Below are 19,939 nucleotides of genomic sequence, written 5' to 3'. Positions count from 1 at the left end.
CCGGGGGGCACTGGTTGCTCCTCTCTCCAGCCTGAGAGCCATGCTGCCTGCAGACTGGCTGTTCCACTTGACGAATCAAGCAATTGATCCCAGGGCAGTTTGCAAAAAGGAATAAAATCAATTATTGGAGAGGAGAGCTGGTCTGGTGGTAGCAAGTATGACTTGTCCCCTTTGCTAAGCATGGTCTACCTGGTTGCATATGAATGGGAGACCAGAAGTGTGAGCACTGTAAGATATTCCCCTGAGTGGATGGAGCTGCTCTGGGACGAGCAGAAGGTTCCATGTTCCCCTGCTGGCAGCATCTCCAAGGTAGGGCTGAGAGAGATTCCTGCCTGCAACCGTGGAGAAGCCGCTGCCAGTCTGTGTAGACAATACTGAGCTAGATGGACCAATGGTCTGACTCAGTATATGGCAGCTCCCTATGTTCAATAAAACACCGGATCCAAATTCACAGTGTGAAAATCCAACCCACGTGTTCAGAACTGATAGGATGTGTAAAGGTCTAGGAAAATAGGAAGGTCTTGGGCAAGAAAAAGGCAACGGTATAAGCCAGGACTTGACACATCCCAGGCGCCAGGGAGCCATGATACCCAAAGATTTAACTGTGGTGCCTAGACTAGGATATTCAGAGGTGTAGAGTGATTTAATAAAATCTTTTCTTGTGCCAGACAGCACTAGCTCAATTCAGACGTTGTGCTGTACGAGTGCACAGATGTCTGTCTGCTCATACATGTGTTTGTGTGAATGACTGTACCTCTGTTCATTTCAAAAGTGAGCCTGGAACAGGCCATTCAGATGCATGGTACAGATAGGAAATGTACTTCTGTACCTGTGTTCAGCATCACTTGTGAATGATTGTGCCTGTGTACAGATCTGTACCTGTGGTCACTATACACTCCTCATACAAGTGTTCAACATAACGTATGAATGGGTCTACTGTTTCTTTCGTAAGTATGTTATTTGTAAAGGGGATAAAAAGAAGCTCATTAACCCACCTCCTCCACCAAGCCTGGTGATCTTGTCTGGTAATCTTGTCAAGTGTCTATTTGTCTGGCTCCTACAAATTTTGGGCAAAGAAAACTTGTCAAGTCCTGTTGTAGGCACTAGTCAGCGTTCCCTGGGGAGAGAATTCCAGAGTTGGGGATCCCTCACCAAAAAGGCCCTGTTCTCTCCGGTTTTGCATCTGCCTCACCTCGGACCTCGGGGGCACCTAGTGATGCAGGCAGACAAGATCATGCCTGTGAAGCTCCTTGAGCACTTGAAAGCACTGTGTAACTTCTTAATCCTCTCCCTTAATTGTCTTTTTTTTTGCCAAATTCAATTTTTATTAATTTTAACAGTAGTAATATTATCATTCATTGCAAATACACACAAAAAGGTGGACTTCCCACACACATCTCTTCGTGAATCATCAGCTATAAAATTTACCCTTGCTATAATAATAATTTAATTCAAACCCTTACAAACATAGCTAATCTACCCAACCTGCAGGTTTTTTTTTACTAAGTTTCAAACCCTGCTGTAAAGTCCATAGTAGGAAAATAACTCTTTAGATACAACAAGAATGGTTTTCAATCTTCTTTAAAACATTCCAAGTTTTGGTCTCTTATTAGTGCTGTAAGTTTTGCCATCTCCGCATATTCCAAGATTTTTATCAGCCAGTCTTCTTTTGAAGGCAGTTCATTACTCTTAATCCTCTCCCTTAATTGTGATGCAGTTCTTTGCATAAAGTACCCTGAACACTAATTGACGTGGAGCCCTTAAATAAAATTATGACTGAATGGAACGACTTGACCGTAGTTTCAGCAAAAGGTACGAATCCAAGGACTGTTAGATTTGAAAGGCCGGGGTGTTGAGACTCATGCTGGGTTCCCAGGCCGATTTGGCAGTTGTGCTCCCGCTGCAGCCTCCCCACCCCTTCCTCCACTTCTCCCCACCCCCACGATTGCCTCTGGTCCCTGTCTGCATTGTCTGCTGCTCACTGTCACCCTTGCCTCTTTGGCCAGATGGTGAGCAGCCACCCCAACACAGTACTGCAACCCAACCAGAGCTGTGTCCTCTAGCCAGTGTGCTTCTCGTGGCTCTCTCGTCGTCTGCGGATCTTCTCGATGCAGGAGCCAGACTCCCTTTGGCTCGGGCATTTGCAGCTCCGACCTTGCTGGCAGCTTGTGAGTGACCAGGATGCGAGTGTGGAATCGCTCAGAGAGAGAACAGAAGCGCCTCTGTCACCCACACGTGCCTCTGGGACGCTGGGAACCGGGCCAGGAGACCCATTATTGTCAATTAGGTGGAGCCGGGGGCTAGTGAGGGTTCAGCTGCCTCCTGGGGAAGGCGAGGGCCAGCTGCCTCCGCTCTATTCAAGCCATTCCGCCCCAGCGCCTGCGACACGCAAGCCCCGGGCAGCGGGGAGAGGGGATGCCCGGATGCAGAGCGGAGGCCTCCTTCCCGACCTCCCCCCAGAGCCAGCAACCAGGTCGTTCCTTTCAGCTTGTCTCGGGGCCCTTTGCCAGAGACAGCTGTTGCAAGCCTTTCTGCCAAGGCCCAGCCCGGCAAAAGTGCACTCCCGCTTGGCTGATTTACCACCACAAAGGTGTTTGAACGAGGGGTTCCCAACCGTGGGTCCCCAGATGTTGCTGGACTACAATTCCCATCATCCCCAGCTGCAGTGGCCAAAGGTTGGGAACCCCAGGTTAAATTTCCAGGTTGCCTCCAGGTACCAGCAGTGGCTGCATCTAATATCCTCACAACTCCTTTGGCGTATTATGAACCAGTAGAACATACAGCCCGCCAGTTCAGAGAGCTGGGTGTAATGGTTCGGCTGAGGCGTTGTGGACTGGGAAGTAGGTGGCCTTGGGCAAGCCACTCTCACCCCCTTCCTTCTGTGCAATAGGGCGCAAATAGGGACCTACCTTGCAAGGCTGGTGTAACATGATAATGTGTGCAAAGTGCTTTGAACCCTCTAAAACCGCAGTGCAAATGCTCAGTGGTAAGGGAGGGACCGTAGCTCCGTAGTCCTGCAGATGCTTTGCATGAAGAAGCTCCCGGGCTTCATTCTCTGGCACCGTCTCAGAGACTGAGGCAAGAGCTTTGCTTTAGAGAACAGCTGCTTGTCAGAGTCGAAAATACTGGACCAGATGTAGTCGTGGGCTAACTTGGTAGAAGTTCAGTTTAGATGTTTTCCAGCCCACACTAGCTCTGTGAACAATACCTCCTTTGGGGTTATGGTCTGATCTGGTTAATCGCATTTTGGTATATATCAAGACAGTCCAAATCTATAACTGCTGGTGCTTCTAGGTAGACTGTAACTTCCCTTGGTCTGTTTTGCTTTATTTACATTACCCCATAAAGCGAGGGTTCTCAAATGGAACCCCTGCCATAAAGGGACATGTGTACACACACACACACACACACACACACACACACACACACACACACACACACTTTTTCAAACTTAAAAAAGTTAAGTTATATAAAATAAAAATAACATTCAGAGATAATTACCTACAGGGAACATTTAAAAACCAACCCACTCATAAAGTCCCCATGGAGTGGAATTGCATTATAGGCAGGTAACTAATACTCTTGCTAGTCCTGACTCGGAATCTTCCCTACACCTGCCGGTGACTGAAACCTAGAGCCCCGGCTCACGACGGAGGGAGAGGTCTACTGGGCGGTTGGCAGGGAAGGCTGCTTTAGCTTACCTTCCCCGCAGACGAACGCTTCTCTGATGCTGGGCGCGCTCACCCAGACGGTCCTCCGTTGCCCCAGGCAGCGTGAAGGGTCAGGACGCATTGTCCCGGCACCTGGAAATCGAATTGTGGAGATCCCCACAGTGACGGGCAGCCACCTGTCACTTCTACAGCCGTTTAAAAAAACAGTTTAAAAAAACAGGGCTAACGAGCTCCCTTAACCTTGTTTCACAATGGGGTTTGGTGGCGCTGGCCTACTGGGATTGGGCCCAATCCCCACAGTTCTCCCGCACAGCCTAACCTGGGCTGAGCATCCCTCGCCTGGTTTAGGCTGCGTTTGAGAACAGCCTCCTCATGTTGTTTTGTAGCACTAAGTGGATGGGGGCCCTGGAGTCTAAAGAACTCTCTGCTCATAAATCTGCCCATTGGCTAAGCTTGTCATTGGAGGTGCTTCTCTGGGGACCACCACCACCATCTCATTCCTTATGGTAGGGGTCTCTGGAGAAGGACTAGCAGATGGTGACTGGGGCCAGGACCCCTTCTGTGGTGGCTCCTCGGTTCTAGGTCACTTTCCCCAGGAAGGCTCTCCTGGCCCTTGGCTTGAGGAGTTTAGGTGTCAGGCCAAAGCCTTTGTCTTGGCTCAGAGCTCATGTATAATCTGATGCTGCTATTGGTTGCATTATGTGTTTTATCCATGAGTTCAAATTAAATCAATGAGTTATATTAAAGCAGCTTTATCTGCTGCTTCTATTGTTTAAGATAAAGGAAAAACGCAAGCTTGCCCTTAAAGGAGGCAAAATGGGGTTCTTCTAGTCAGGGTCAGCACACCACTGTGTCCTGCAGGAAGGGCCAGGCAGAGGGCTGAGGCACTTTTGGGGATCCCCATCATAATTCCTGGGCCTGGGCCTCTGCCCCTCTTAGTCTGTTGCTGGGAATCTGTGCCTCCAGCACTCAGAGATGTTTGAAGCGTCGTATCCTTGGCTTGTGACAGCCTTACACGGATGCCCAGAGTGTGAGGAACTATCCAGGTGAGCCTGAACCCCGGTACAAGAACATAACTATAATGTGAGAGGTACTCTTGGTGGGGTAGGATGACCCCCAGGATTGGAATATAGCTATTTATAAAGATCTAACTTCTTCCCAAAGCATGGATGCGACAGAAAGACGCACCTGTTTTCTCGGGCCTTTTGCTAAAACTATTTTTAAAAATGTTTTTGCTAAAACTGTTTTTAAATTTTTTTATTATTTTGAAATTGCTTTAATTGTTCTTTTAGTTGTGTACACTGCCTTGAGATTTAGGCAGTTTATAAATATAATAGATAAACAAATAAAATAAAATAAAGGGGGGAATCACATGGTATGTAAAAAAAAAAAAAAAAGTTTGTGCCTGCACAGCAATCCAAGAGGGAACCTGGTAGCCCAGCCCACTGGAGAGAGTTGGATGAGCTCCCCCCCTCCCCCGCCACCCCAGTTCTATGATTCTGTGCAAGGCAGTGACTTCTCTGGATCCGCCTGTTTTGCCTGAGATGCAGCTGGGCCCTTCTCGGCCTGACCTTGCTTTCCTCTCTTTCTTTGCAGAAGCTGAGCTGTGGCATGCAGGCGGAGGAAGGCACGGACTGGCTACTGGAGCTGCTCACCGAGGTGCAGCTGCAGCAGTACTTCCTGCGTATCCGCGACGACCTCAATGTCACACGCCTGTCGCACTTTGAATACGTCAAGAATGAGGATTTGGAGAAGATTGGAATGGGCCGGCCAGGTGAGCAAACTGGCTTGCCTCTTCCCCTGCCGGCTCCGTGGCGGAACTGTAGGCGGAAGAGGGCCGCATGAGCCAAGGGCCCACGTGGGTGTTTTACTAGGACCCCTGTGCTCTTCCGGGGTGTGCTAAATGTGCAAAGCAAAAGTGCATGGTCACTCTTAAGGCAGGGTTCCTCAAACCTGGGTCCCCAGCAGTGTTCCTTGTTCTCTGTTGGGTTTTTTTAGATTTATATCCTGCTCTTCCTCTGAGGAGCTCAGAGCAGTGTACATGTTTATTTTTGTCCTCACAACAACCCTGTGAGGTCGGTTAGGCTGAGAGATACATGAATGGCCCAGAGTCACCCAGTGAGTTTCACGGCTGAACAGGGATTTGTGGCAGTCCCCACAGTGCTTACTAACCACGACCCTTTGCTCTCCCAGGTCAGAGGCGTCTTTGGGAGGCAGTGAAGAGGAGGAAGGCCATGTGCAAGCGGAAATCCTGGATGAGCAAAGTGAGTACTAGAAGGGGTCCCACGAGGGCTAGAAACTTGCTGGGGTTTTTTAAAAAGCAAACGTTTGCAAATTATTAGCCTTTCATCAGAAAGTTTTATTAATTTACTAGTAAGCTAGTAGGCCTCTTGTAGACTGAGCAAAATCATTTTGCATTTAAAAGAGTTATCTACATCTCCCCCCCCCCAGCATATTCCAGTATAAAAAGTAGTGCATTCAGCCACTGTAAGTGGCAGGATTGTTTATGCAAAATTTGATATCTGTAGGTAATTGGGAAGTATGACTTTATTTTGCACAAACAAAATCAACTCTTCAAAATATATAATAAATACAATTTTTCATATATATAAGAGATTTTTTAATTAATGTCCTTGCAAAAAATAAGTAAAGTAACAGTTTGAAATTTGCAAGATGTCTTCAACATTTCTGCTAAAAAATACCAAAAGAAAATTCAAACCTTTTCCCCAGCATATGCCAGTGTAAAAAATCGTGCATTGAGCTAATTTGAGTGGCAGGATTGTGTATGCCACATTTGATATCTGTTGACTTTTTGTTGTACAAACACGCCCACAAATAACCTCTTCAAAATATATATAATAGATTTTACTTTTGAATGTATATGTTGCCTTTTGCCTTATGGTCCATGGTGATTTCTTCAGGACTAAACTCAACAAAACGCAGAAAATATGATCGCTGTCTCCTGTTTTTATTTATTTATTTTTTATTTATTTATTATGATGATGTCAACCACATACATGATGTTTAAACCAAATGAAGGGATAGGCCCCTGGCCCAAAGCGCTCACAATCTAGAAACAGATCTATTTGTTTTTGGTTTCTTTTATTGAAATGCAGCTGGAAGATGCTGCAGATTGGACTGGATTGGCAGTGGAGGAGAGCGGATGGTGGAGGCCCCAGGCTAGTCTTGCTCATGGCTAGAAATAGCCACTTTGGCCCTACTCACCTGGAACCCAGGTCTCTTTTAGCCTATATGTCTCAAAAATGGGACCTTTCCAGCCCCCAAGGTTAATTTCTCAGCCATCAGTGGCCTGGAATAAACGGGTGGCCAAGACAGATGAGACACAGTCATCTAGCTCAGGGGTTTCCAACTTTGGATCCCCAGATGCTGTTGGACTACAACTCCCATCATCCCCAGCCACAAAGGCTTTGTGGATTATGGGAGTTGTAGTCCAGCAACATCTGGGGACCCCTGGGCTAGCTGAATGTGTTTGCAATAGGAATTGCTTTCCGCTTGCCAACTCAAAAGAATTCACCACCTCTCTGTCTGTGAGCCATCACCCCGCAGCCAGCTTTTGTGTCCTCCTTCTGCCTAACAAATCACTGGTAGGAACTCATTGCTCCCTGGTGAGTTGACAGTTTCACAGCAGTCTAATTAAGAATGCTAATTAGTTGTTGAATATGTATTTTGTTAGAACACAGTCGGCTCCCTTTGTGGCCTACTAGTGCTAATAGGTGTTTTTGAGTAAACATAAGAAAAGAAATGCTAGTTCAGACCAAAGTGGGTCCATCTAGCCCAACATCCCAACAGTGGACAGCCAGGTGCTTCCAAGGAGTCCACAAGCAGGACATGAAGGCAGCAGGCTCCCTTGTTTGTCCCAAATCAACTGATTCTCAGAGGGACACAACGTCTGAATTGAAAAGTTCAGAACTCACCCACCCCCGCCTCCGAACCGGCTTGAACGCTGGCATTCCGAACCGTTTCGGTGCTCCAGAAAAGGAGCACCGAACCGGTTTGTGCACATCCCTAGAACCGAGAGGTTCCATTTACCTGTTGGGAGAAATAGCTAGTGAAGAGCAATCCTTCTCCATTAGTCTATCTACTTCTCTTTTAAAGTCATCAGAGCCAGTGACCGTCACCATATCTGTTTGTGTGCATGTTTGCGTATTGCATATATGTTGGTGGTGGTGGTGGTTGTTAAACCCACATAAGCATAGCTTGTAGACTGGAAGTGCTTTTATTTATTTGCTTGCTTGTGGGATTTTTTGAGAAGTATCCTCAAGTTGGGGGAAAGTAATAAATAAATAAATATGTAATAAATAAATAAAATAAGTGACCACTGACTGACATCCTGACTAACACTGCATCTGTGCAGCTAGGCCACAACACTAGCTTCACCTCTTTGGAAGAGGTGACGTGTGGGTGCAGGTGTGGGTGTGATTTTAACCTATCTCCCCCTCCCTCGGATGCACCCTGAGGAACCCGGAAATATATCCCTGAGGACTGGGTGGCCCTCAGGGACATATTTCCAGGTTGCAAAGAGCACTTCCAGAGGAAGGGGAGATCGGTGAAACCCCCCCCACCCCCACTACCCAATGTGCATGCAAGCAGCAACACTTGTAGAGTAGAGATGCTGCAGCAGCAGCTGGACATTCTTTTGCTGCATGCACACAGCATTAGTCAGGATGTTGCCCATCCCCCTCCCCTGCACCCATGTTCAGTGCTGTTTCAGGAGAGGCAGAACCTTATGCAAATCTTTGTAAGCATCTGCATTTTTTCAGACCCACACGCATGTCATAATAACCCCCAATTTGTAAAGCTGTGCTCCCCAGTTTTGAAAATGCAAATGTTATTCCAGATTGAAATTCACCGATGCTGCCTGTCCCTCACTCCTTCCTTCTCCCCCTAGTGTGGTCCTTCAGGAAGCATTGAACACCGGTGGTCCCAAATGCAAAGTGTGGAGGGAAAGTCCTGTTCTTAGAACTAGCAATCCAGCTGTTGGAACTTCTTCTGCTATTGAGTTGGTTCAGATGAACCGTGGCCCGCTTTAGCCCTACATACGATAACATCAGGCCTGCCTGACTCAAGACCGTGCAGACGCAATCACGGCATGTCCTTTACTTGTTCTGACAATCACCCCCTCTTGCGACCCCAGGACCTGCCTCAATGGTGTTCGCAGGTTCTTGAGTGACGCAGCCCCAGGGTTAGCGCATTTAGGGCTGAAGCAGACCATTGTTCATCTGAACTGGCCCATTTGAAAACAAACTATGAACTTGCTCTTCCTAGCATCTGTGGGAGAAGAGGATTAAATCTTGTGGGTGAGCCCAAAACCAATACATCACAATGGAGGAACATAGCCAGCCTAATTTAAACATAGAGGTGGTGGTGGTGGTGGGGAGAACAGAAGCTTTTTCTAGTGGGTACTGGAGCTGCCGTTGGTCTTCTGGAATGAACTTCCACTCATTATCTTATGAATGGAAGCACCCCACTAGTGGGATATTCAGGAAGAACAAAAATAGGAAAATTAGTGAGACAGGTGCCCATAAAAACCAGACCATTCACATTAATGACAGATGGGGCTGGGCAGGATCTGTGATTGCAGACAGAGGGGTTTTGGGATCACCAACCATGTTGGTGGGGAACCTGGTGCTAAGTCTTCATAGATGACCTGATTCTGGGTCAGGGTTCCATATGTAGCAAAGCAGCCCCCTCCTTGTTGACCTCTTGAAAGTCAGCCTTCGGCATTAGGTGTACATGAAAGGGGAATCTCTTTTTCTAAGGTGCGGAAGTTGGGAGGGGAGCTGCCTCCCCTGTTCCCCCCACAAAAGCAACTTGCGTGCAGAATGAAAAAGAAGAAATGAAATGCGTGATGAACGGATACACTTGATTATGAGCTCTTTGAACTCAACTGAAGTAAATTCAATTCCGTTGCCGTAATTATCAGGAAAGCATTAAATTAACTTTCATTGCTGGCTTAGAGCCAAGCGCTTCATCTGGGCGCTTTCCAGATTAGTGGCTCAACAGCAGCAAAATGCTTCCGTTCAGGCAAATCACATTCAAAATGTAAATAGCAAAGCGCGCAGCAGGGGGAGCAGACGCACAAAAACTAACCCGAAAAAACTGCAATTTTTTTTATGCCGGGCATACAGCGTTTTATCAATAAATCGCAGCGATTAAATTCGAAACAAGGCATTGGAAATGTGAATGGCACCGTGCTGTCAGTGTAGGGACTGCAGTGTCACGACACAGGAAGTGTGGAAGCGCACTTCAGAGATTCGTCGTGACCCCGTTGCAGGGTCTAATCTGGAAAGTGCCCTGGAGAGGACCCATCGCAAGGGAAATCCTTCTCTGTGGAAACAGTTTGGTGCAGCAACAGAAATGGCCTGTAGATGAACAGTGGAAATAAGGCAAGCGTCCACCAAGGGGAGCCACTGAGAGCAGTTTCCACTGGGTCTCTTTGAGAACATAAAATGTGGATTAGACCAAGCCGGTCTTTTTAGCCTAGTATTCTGTTTCCAGCAGTGGCCAGCCAGGGCTTCTGGGAAGCCCTCGAATAGGCCATGAAGGCCCAAGGTTTTTTGTCCCCCAGCAATGGGTATTTAGAGGCAGACTGCTTCTGAACACATAGGAAGCTGCCTTATGCCAAGTCAGACCCTTGGTCCCATCTAGCTCAGTTTTGTCTACACTGACTGGCAGCAGTTCTGCCAGGCTTTAAGGCAGGAACCTTTCCCAGCCCTACCTAGAGATGCAGCCAGGGACTGAACCTAGGACCTTTTGCATACAAAGCAGATAGAAACATAGGTACATAGGAAGCTGTATTATACTGAGTCAGACCATTGGTCTATCTATCTCAGTCTTGTCTACACAGACTGGCAGCGGCTTCTCCAAGGTTGCAGGCAGGAGTCTCTCTCAGCCCTGTCTGGAGATGCTGCTGCCAGGGAGGGAACTTGGGACCTTCTCCACGCAAGCATGCAGGTGCTCTTCCCGGAGCAGTCCCATCCCCTGAGAGGAATATCTTACAGTGTTCACACTTGTAGTCTCTTGTTCAAATGCAAACCAGGGCAAACCTTGCTTAGCTAAGGGGACAATTCATGCTTGCTAGTACAAGACCAGCTCTCCTCCTACCACTGAGCTAAAATCTCATCTCAGCCCAATTGGGGCTGGAGATGATGGGAGTTGTACTCCATCAAATTCATTCATTCATTCATTCATTCATTCATTCATTCATTCATTTCACAAATTTATTGACCGCCTGACTTCCATAGACTCGAGGCGGTTTACATAAATTAAAACAACAACAATGAAAACAATAGGAAAAAGGGGGGGAAACACACACACACACACACACACACCCCTAAAAGTTTTCAAAAGTTTTCAAATGAAGAGAGCTGTAGTCCAACATTATCTGGGGAATCAAGGCTGAGAACTCTGGCCCAACTATAGCTGAGCCTAAGCATGTGAACGAATCCCAATTCTTTCCCCATTTCCCTTTGGCAGCTCCTGCTTCCCCTTCCTCAGTGGCCTCCTCTGTGGTAAATGTTAGACTGTAAGGTCTTTGGGGCACAGACAGGGGCTGGCCCTTTTGTACTCTGTAAATTGCCAGGCAAATTCACAGAGCAATCATCATCATAACTGAATTTTTGCTTTTGTGGTGAAGGAAATGATTTATTATTAACTGAGAAGTTAGATTCTGTCTCTCTCTGTGTTATATGCTATGTATGTTTGTATGATACTTGTATGTACTAGTAATAGCTAGGAGTCTGGCTGCATCAGAACTTCAGATGGCCAGGTGGAAGTGCCAGAGGCAGTGTGTAATCCTAGTCAGGCCAAGTCACAATCCAGAGCAAGTCAGATGAGCCAGTGTGGTATCTATGTACTGAAAGTCAGGCAAATTATCAGATTCCAAAATGCATCTGTCTTGATGGGCAAGCAACAGTTATTTAGGGCCTGCCAAGCTCCCCAAATCCTTTGGTCCAGCTGGGATTATCAGCTGCAGTACCTTCTCTGGCCAGTATCTGGGTGGCGCTAGAGTGCAGCAAGGACCAGGAGCATTTCCAAACGGGGCTTTTAGCTCGCTTCTCCTCCAGAATTGAGGGTGTGCATTCACATATTGGCCAGATTTACTCCAAAGTCCCTGCGAGCTATCGGGGAGCACTTCACACACGATGTCGGTTTTCTGTTATGCATTAGAGTGTGGCCCGATTTATGTCCGGGGTTAAAAAAAATCCACTTTTTGCGTCGGTTTTGGGGGGCAACTTCGAACTTGCAGTAGTAAAGACTCACAGTAAACCAGCGGTAAAGCCTGCTGTCTAGAAATGCTCCAGGACAATCGTTCCTTCGGTCTGAGACCTGTTGTGGTGGCTCAGAAGGTAAGAGCCCCTTGTTCGATCTCCCTGGCACCTCATCTCCTTTTTAATGCCCTCCCCACTTAGGTCTGTGTATTTGGTTGGCTTTCAGGTTTCACTGTTCTGCCTTCCTCCGTACAGGTGTTCAGTGGGAAGAGGCCAGACTCGGAATTCCAGCCCCAGGGTGTGCTGAGTAAGAGGTCGACCCCACCACTCCCAGAAGAGGGCCAGCAGCAGGCCCTGACCTGCCTCATCAGTGAGAAGGACCTGATACTCTTTGAGAAGCTGGGAGACGGATCCTTTGGAGTGGTGCGGCGCGGAGAGTGGTGTGCACCCACTGGCAAGACAGTAAGCCTCACCTTCCCCTCATTTCTGCCAGGCTGGGCTTCCTTCCATAGGAACATTAATGGGGAAGCAGCTGGAAGGAGGTCTAAAGCTACCTTCTGTTGAATCAGACACTTGACCCATCCAGGTCAGCACTAGCAGTGGCTCTACAGAGTTTTCAGAGAAGGGTACATAGGATGCTGCCATATACTGAGTCAGACACTTGGTCTATCTAGCTCAGTATTGTCTTCACAGACTGGCAGCAGCTTCTCCAAGGTTGCAGGCAGGAATCTCTCTCAGAGAAGCTGCCAGGGAGGGAACTTGGAGCCTAGATGCTCTTCCCAGAGTGGCTCCATCCCCTAAAGGGAATATCTTACAGTGCTCACACTTCTAGTCTCCCATTCATACGCAACCCTGTTTAGCAAAGGGGTGAAGTCATGCTTGCTACCACAAGACCAGCTCTCCTCTCATTCTTTCCCAGCCCTACCTGGTGATGCTGCTAGGGATTGAACCTGTGACCACCTGCATCCAAAACAGGTGCTCTATCTCTAAGCTAGAGAAATAAAGATTTGCTGTGTGATGAGAAAAAGTTTGGTAGAGCACAGCATGAGCTGTGCACAAGGCCCCAGTTCAATCCCTGGGATCTTCAGTTATTTGAGCTATAAGGGCTGCGAAAGTGCCCTCTCTTTCCAGAACCTTGAACAGCGGCTGCCAGTCAGTGTAGACAATACAAACTGTAGAAGCCAGTGGTCTGACTCTGTACAAGGCAGCGTCTTGTGTTCTTTAGTCCATTTGCCATTTTCCCAAAGTGCTGCTGGGATCAGATCGTGTCACTTACTTCTCCCCCGCATGATCCCTGTTCTTCCTTTTTCAAATGTGTTCTAATTTTTTTCAAGTATGTATAAACTCAAGTGTGTAGCTGCTCTGTCATTCATTGCAGGGTCTGAGAGCAGTTTTATATCACAGTATTCATCACCTTTCAGAGACCTAAACATTTCCAATTAATAATGCGTTGCAAGAAATATTTTAGAACTGTGTATCCCACATAGTTGTCCACAACCTTTCCAGACCCAGCTACAACATGGGACCCTTTTGTGCAGCCCAGTCCTGTGAAGGCTTGTTGGCTCCCCCATAAGGAGCCAGGGGGGCACCAAAGGAGGCAGCAGAGGTTAACCACGTAGCTTTACCTGACAGATGGCCAGCCTGCAGGCAGTGCGGGAGAAAGAGGAGCAACCTGAGCTGCCTCCTTTGGCAGCCCCCTGATTCCTTAGGACAAGCCACTGCTGCTTCCTGGGAAGAAAAACCCACTCTACATGGTGGGGTTTACGTTCATGTAAGCAATCATAGAATTGCACCTTTGAATTTTTTCACCATATATGCCCGTCCTTCTCTATTGTGTCTCTCTCCTCTCCTCTCCCACTTCCCACTACAGTCATCCCTCGCCAACTGCAGGCTTCCCAATCTTCGTTTTGAGTATCCATGACTGGGAAAGTGTGACAGGTTTCACCAACCGTGTCCCAAGTATCCACGGTTTGGTGAGATTTTTTTTGCCAATTTAGGGGGGGTTTCTGCCATTTCTGGGGGTCAGAGGTGATTTCTGGGAGTTCAGGGGTGATTTTGTGGGGTTCCTCTTCACTCCTCTTACTGACTCGAGGTGATTTGGGGGGATTTTGAGGGATTTTTTGAATTTTTCTACTGTATTTTGCAGTCCATTCACGACTGCAGTTCCCCTAACTCCTTGTTTGCCATTGATTTCAATGACTCATCAAACACAAATTCGTCAGCCATGAGGTCTTCCCGGAACAGAACCCTCACGGTTGGTGAGGGATGACTGTATTTCTTTCCTCACCTCTCCCCCTCCTTCTCCATTTCCCTTCCCACTATCTCCTCTTCTCTCTTCCATCTCATGATCTCACCCTCTCCTCTCCTCCTTCCCCACCTCTCCTCCTTCCCCACTTCTCCTCCTCCTTTCCCTTTCTGTAATCTCTTCTCTTTTCCATCCCATGATCTCACTCTCTCCTCTCTCCCATTCTCTCCACTCCTCTCTCTCTTCCCATTCTCTCCACTCCTCTCTCCCTTCCCATTCTCTCCACTCCTCTCTCCCTTCCCATTCTCTCCTCTCCTCTCCTCCTTCCCACTATCTATTTCCGCACCTCTCCTCCTTCCCCACCACTGTTCCCTTTAAGACGTGTGCACTCACAAGTTTTCTGATGTCCACTCAGTTAATTTTATATCCCGCTCAGGTTGAATTAGGAAGGCCCCATTTTGAATGCATGTTCGCACCCAGTGCCTTGATACTGCCGCCCAGAACAAAACTCACTCCGCATGAGGTTGAAAAAAAATTAGAGGGACCACTGTTTTCCACCTCTTTTCCTTCTCCTTCTCTTTCTCTTCCCACAATATCCTCTTCTCTCTTCCTTCCCATGATCTCACCCTCTCCTCTCCTCTCCTCCTTCCCACTCTTTCCCCTCCTCCCCTACCTCTCCTCCTCCTCCTCCTCCTCTTTCCCTTCCCACAATATCTTCTCTCTTTCTTCCCATGATCTCACCCTCTCCTCTCCTCTCCTCTCCTCTCCTCTCCTCTCCTCTCCTCTCCTCTCCTCTCCTCTCCTCTCCTCTCCTCCTTCCCACTCTTTCTCCTCCTCTCCTCCTTCCCTACCCCTCCTCCTCCTCCTCCTCTTCTTTCCCTTCCCACAATATCTTCTATCTTCCTTCCCATGACCTCTCCTCTCCTCTCTTCCTTAACAAAACAAAACAAAACAAAACGTGCAAATCAGGGGTGGCCAACTTGAGGCTCTGAAATCATTGCTGGACTACAGTTCCCATCATCCCCAGCCACAATTTATTGCATCTGGGGGTGAGGTGGCTTGTAGTCCAACAACCACTGGAGAGCCTCAGGTTGGCCACACATTCCCTAAACAAATGAAATAAAGTGTTGCCGGTGCCACTGAAGTGACCCACTTTAGGCCAGGGTGTTCCAGTCTGCCAGTTGAAGACTTAAGGGTGGAGACAGATGTAATATCACAAGAGAAGTCACAACAGGCACCAGCAGTGTCTCCTCACTTTGCCGTTTCTGTAAAGCGGATGTACAGACCCATGAACTGAATACCGATGCAGATGTCAATCTGGCCTTTCCCACCATGCTTCAAGCAGGCTTCCCTCTTTTTCTTTAAAAAATGCTTCATCTGCATTTATCCTTCACTTTGTTTTTAAACAGAACCTTCTAAAAACCTGTTCCAGAGATTGTTGCATGTGTGCATCTTGGTGACCTTACAGGTGCCAGCCAATCAGTGCTATGCGGAGCCAACTTTTGCTGCAAATGTGCAGAACTGCATTATTTCAAAGCTGAACCCTTGAAAAGGAAAGTTACTTTTGGAATAAACTCAGTGAAGGCACTCCCGAGCCAACTCTAAAAATGTTATATCTGTCTTCTCCCCGAGCCTCTGAGCCATTTAAAATTTTAGTGTGTTAAGGAGAAGCTATACATCTCAGCTGGCTTGCTTTTGTGGCGGGGTTCTGTATGTCAGCATGGAAATAAAATGTCCTCGGGTTTCTCGTGGCCTTTTGGTTAGTTTAATTATTTGTGCAGTGTCTGAAAAAGAAAAAAAATCTAGGTGCTGTACAGGATCTAATCCAAAATTGTCCCCTTTCCTTGCTTCCCTGCCAGCTTAATGTGGCGGTCAAGTGTCTCAAGACAGACGTGCTGAGCCAGCCAGAAGCCCTGGACGACTTCATCCGCGAGGTGAATGCCATGCACTCCTTGGACCACATGAACCTCATCCGACTGTACGGCGTGGTGCTCTCCAATCCCATGAAGATGGTGAGGGCTCAGTTCCAGCAAGGCTGTGGAAGGCTCCGACTGACATCCCGAGTAACACTGCCCTCGAGCAACAGACAAAGTTGCACACCCACAAGAAGGCCGTGTAGCTGCACAAAATCCCAAAGTTGCCCTCTGGCGCCAACGGTTCTTGCAACATAAACGGTCAGAGGAGGAGGCTGGCTGGCAGGAGGCACACTGCAGGTTGTGCACCTGGTTGTGCCAGCACTAGGATGTTTGCACGGATGCAGCACTACTCTGGAATGCAGGCTCCTGACGTAACAGAGCTTGCTCGTGCAACGTTCTTGCCTTGGCAAAATAGGTTCGCACAGGTGCAGCTTCTGGGCACAACCCACTGTGGGAAAGAGATGGCTGGGGGTGGGTGGTTTGCCTAACTTCTCCAGACATGAAATCAGGAAATGGGATACCTGCTTCCTCTCCTTCCTCCTGGGCGCTTTCCAGATTAGGCCCTGCAACAGGGTCAACGATGAATCTTGGAAGTGTGCTTCCACACTTCCTGTGTTGTGACACTGCAGTTCCTACGCTGACAGCAGGGTGCCTTTCACATTTCCAGTGCCTTGTTTCAAATTTAATTGCTGCGATTTATTGATTAAATGTATGTCCCGCGTAAAAAGGTTGCTGCTTTTTGGAGTGGTTAGTTTTTGCGAGACTGCTTCCCCTGCTGGGTGCTTTGCTATTTACATTTTGAATGCAGTTTGCCTGAACAGAAGCATTTTGCCGCTGTTGAGCGGCTAACCTGGCAAGCGCCCTAATGGACGTCCTCCAGAGCATCAGGAGAGCACCTGGCTTCCTACTTAGCTGGCAGGTACCCTGTAGAAAAGGGTACCTTCCAGGAAGTACAGGAGGGGGCGTGCTTCTTTCTTCAGCACTGTTTGCCACATGCAAATGTGTGGCAGGAGAGCTGGTCTTGAGGTAGCAAGCATGATTTGTCCCCCTTGCTAAGCAAGGCCTGCTCTGGTTTGCATTTGGATGGGTGATGACATGTGAGTGCTGTCTGATATTCCCTTTAGGGGATGAGACTGCAGTGGTGATCTACTTTGCATGCAGAAGGCCCCAGGTTCGATCCCTAGCAGGATCTCCAGGTAGGGCTGGGAAAGAGTCCTTCCTGGAACCTTAGAGAGTTGCTGCTGTTCAGGGTAGACAATCCTGAGCTTGGTGGACCAAGGGTCTGACCAAGGCAGCTTCTTATGTCCCTACGTGTGCAAATTTAGCTGATTCATATCAAAGATAAGCTAAACAGAAATGTCTTTGATTTCTTTAATCCGACGCCATCTGACTGAGATGCCTTTAACTGGATGACAGCCCCAGAATCACTGCTAGATGGGGGGGGCGGGCTCCTTGCACTGTGGTATAATGCCCACTTCGGTCTCCACCCACCTAGGTTACTGAGCTGGCCCCTCTGGGCTCCCTGCTAGACCGGCTGCGCAAGAACCAAGGGCATTTCCTGATCTCCACCCTCTGCCAGTATGCCATCCAGATCGCCCGGGGCATGGCCTACCTGGAGTCCAAGCGCTTCATCCACCGTGACCTGGCCGCTCGCAACATCCTCTTAGCCACCAACGACCTGGTCAAGATTGGAGACTTCGGGCTCATGCGGGCCCTGCCCAAGAACGACGACCACTACGTCATGCAGGAGCACCGCAAAGTGCCGTTTGCGTGGTGAGTCGCTGTGCTGTGCGGCAGGAACAAGGCCAGCAAAAGAAGCTCTGTTGGCGCCCCAGGGCGCTCTCCAGATTAGACCCTGCAATGAGATCACAACTTATCTCGGCAGTGTGCTTCCATACTTCCTGCATCGTGACACCACAGTCCCTATGCGGACAGCAGGGTGCCGTTCACATTGCCAATGCCTTGTTTTGAATTTAATTGCTGCGATACAGAGCTAGGACGTCGTATATTTGGCGTAAACCAGATATACTGGTTGCTGTTTTTTTCGGGTTGTTAGTTTTCGCGTGACTGCTCCCCCTGCAGTTTATGTTGTTTCTCTTGCCAGGGAGGTCTATCTGTTCTCCATCCTGCTCCTTCCTTTAGGAGGCAGATCAGGGGACAGCTGTGTGCCTATTTATTATAATTTAAAGTGGCACTAATGTTTTTGTGCAGACGTGTTTTTTATTTACTTTATCCTCCCTGACAAAAACAACACCAACACTCACTGATATTTTAAAAATATGTACAGCATTGCTGTAAGAATTAGGGACGATATCGGTTGGTGTTGGCACAGGCGTTATTTATTTATCTATTTTATTTTATTTTATTTTTGCATTTCTATCCCACTCTTCCTCCAAGGAGCCCAGAGCGGTGTACATGGTTATGTTTATCCTCACAACAACCCTGTGAGGTAGGTTAGGCTGAGAGAGAAGGGACTGGTCCAGAGTCACCCAGTGTCGTAAATCTGTTAGCTCGGCTAACCCAACAGGATTTACAACCCCCTTCAGCTCTCCCCCTGTGAGTTAACAGAAAGCAGCAGCAAAGCTGCAGGAAGGAAAACAAAAGGCTCACAAAGAAAATAGTAAACGAATCAAATCCCCTGAACTGAACTAGGTAGCCCCCTCTAACAATAACTGAAAAGAAAACAACAGAGCGAGGAATGAAAAAGAACAAGGACACCAGAGCAAGGAATTAACGGAACAAGAACACAGAGCAGGAAAGAACAGAACAAGGGCAAACTGGAACTTGGAAAAGTTGAGAATTCAAAAATAGAACACAGTCTGCAGTCTGTGAAAGTTGCTAACAGCTTCAGTGGAAATCACAGACTGCTTGATATATGGCTCAAGAGAACCAGCAGCCAATCAGGCTTCCCTGAGTCAGCACTTCTGCTTCCTCTCTTGTGATCTCCTGCGCCTGCGTGTCTCCCACTGAGCTTTCCTCTTGAGATGTCTTCTCAAGACAGGTGAAATCTCAGCCTCCTCCTGATCAGCCTGCTCCTGATCAGGATTCATGTCTGGCAGCTGTTCCGATTTCTCAGCGCCAGAGTCTGGTCTCCCTGCCAAATCCTGTTGCTGTGCCTCTGAGTCCTCACGAGCAGGCGAATCCTCCCATTCCTCCTCTGACTCTTCTGAGTCAGAAGTCTGCACCATGACACCCAGTGAGTTTCATGACTGAATGGGGACTTGAACTCGGGTCTCTCTGGTCCTAGTCCAACACTCTATACAACTGTCAACCTTTTACTGCTTCGAACTGAACTAAACTGAAAAAATATTCAGAGCCCTTTTGGAGCTTCTTTTTGGGAAGAAGTTTGTTTCCCCCCTTTTTTCTTCAGAACATGTTCTACAACAGAAAAATATACATGGGTGTTGAGGGCACTGAAGGAGCTATCAAACTTGCCATTGTTTAAAACTTTGTGCCTGTCTTCACCCTAATATCCCATCCACACTAAACATGTAATTGGATTTGAAAGTTGGCTACCTCCCAAGTTCAGAGGCAGGATGCCTCTGAATATCAGTTGCAGGAATGCAGTAGCGTCACCTTAAGTGGCGCAGCAGGGAAATGCTTGACTAACAAGCAGAAGGTTGCCGGTTCAAATCCCCGCTGGTACTATATCGGGCAGCAGCGATATAGGAAGATGCTGAAAGGCATCATCTCATACTGTGCAGGAGGAGGCAATGGTCAACCCCTCCTTTATTCTACTAAAAGAAACCCACAGGGCTCTGTGGGCGCCAGGAGTTGAAATCCACTTGACAGCACACTTTACTTTAATGCACTAGCAGCATGCCTTCATCTCCTGCTTGTGGGCTTTCCAGAGGCATCTGGTGGGCCACTATAGGA

At 48.0% G+C, this 19,939-nt stretch overlaps 1 protein-coding gene across 5 annotated transcripts in view; it reads left to right on the top strand.

Annotated features, from left to right (window-relative positions):
• TNK2 (tyrosine kinase non receptor 2) overlaps positions 1 to 19,939 on the top strand; it is a 119,881-nt gene that overhangs the window by 59,855 nt on the left and 40,087 nt on the right. For 4 of the 5 annotated variants that reach the window (XM_053307731.1, XM_053307732.1, XM_053307730.1 and 1 more), the window contains 5 exons: positions 5,268 to 5,445; positions 5,865 to 5,935; positions 12,158 to 12,364; positions 16,007 to 16,159; positions 17,559 to 17,836. In XM_053307731.1, coding sequence (XP_053163706.1) covers positions 5,268 to 5,445; positions 5,865 to 5,935; positions 12,158 to 12,364; positions 16,007 to 16,159; positions 17,559 to 17,836 — 887 coding nt within the window. Of the gene's footprint in view, positions 1 to 5,267; positions 5,446 to 5,864; positions 5,936 to 12,157; positions 12,365 to 13,540; positions 13,674 to 16,006; positions 16,160 to 17,558; positions 17,837 to 19,939 lie in introns of those variants that run through there. The other variant, XM_053307733.1, reaches the window with a different exon arrangement.

Source organism: Hemicordylus capensis, chromosome 3 (assembly GCF_027244095.1).
Source record: "Hemicordylus capensis ecotype Gifberg chromosome 3, rHemCap1.1.pri, whole genome shotgun sequence".
NCBI lineage: Eukaryota > Metazoa > Chordata > Lepidosauria > Squamata > Cordylidae > Hemicordylus > Hemicordylus capensis.
Note: the sequence above shows the minus strand (reverse complement) of the source record. Positions and strands in the feature narration are given on the sequence as shown.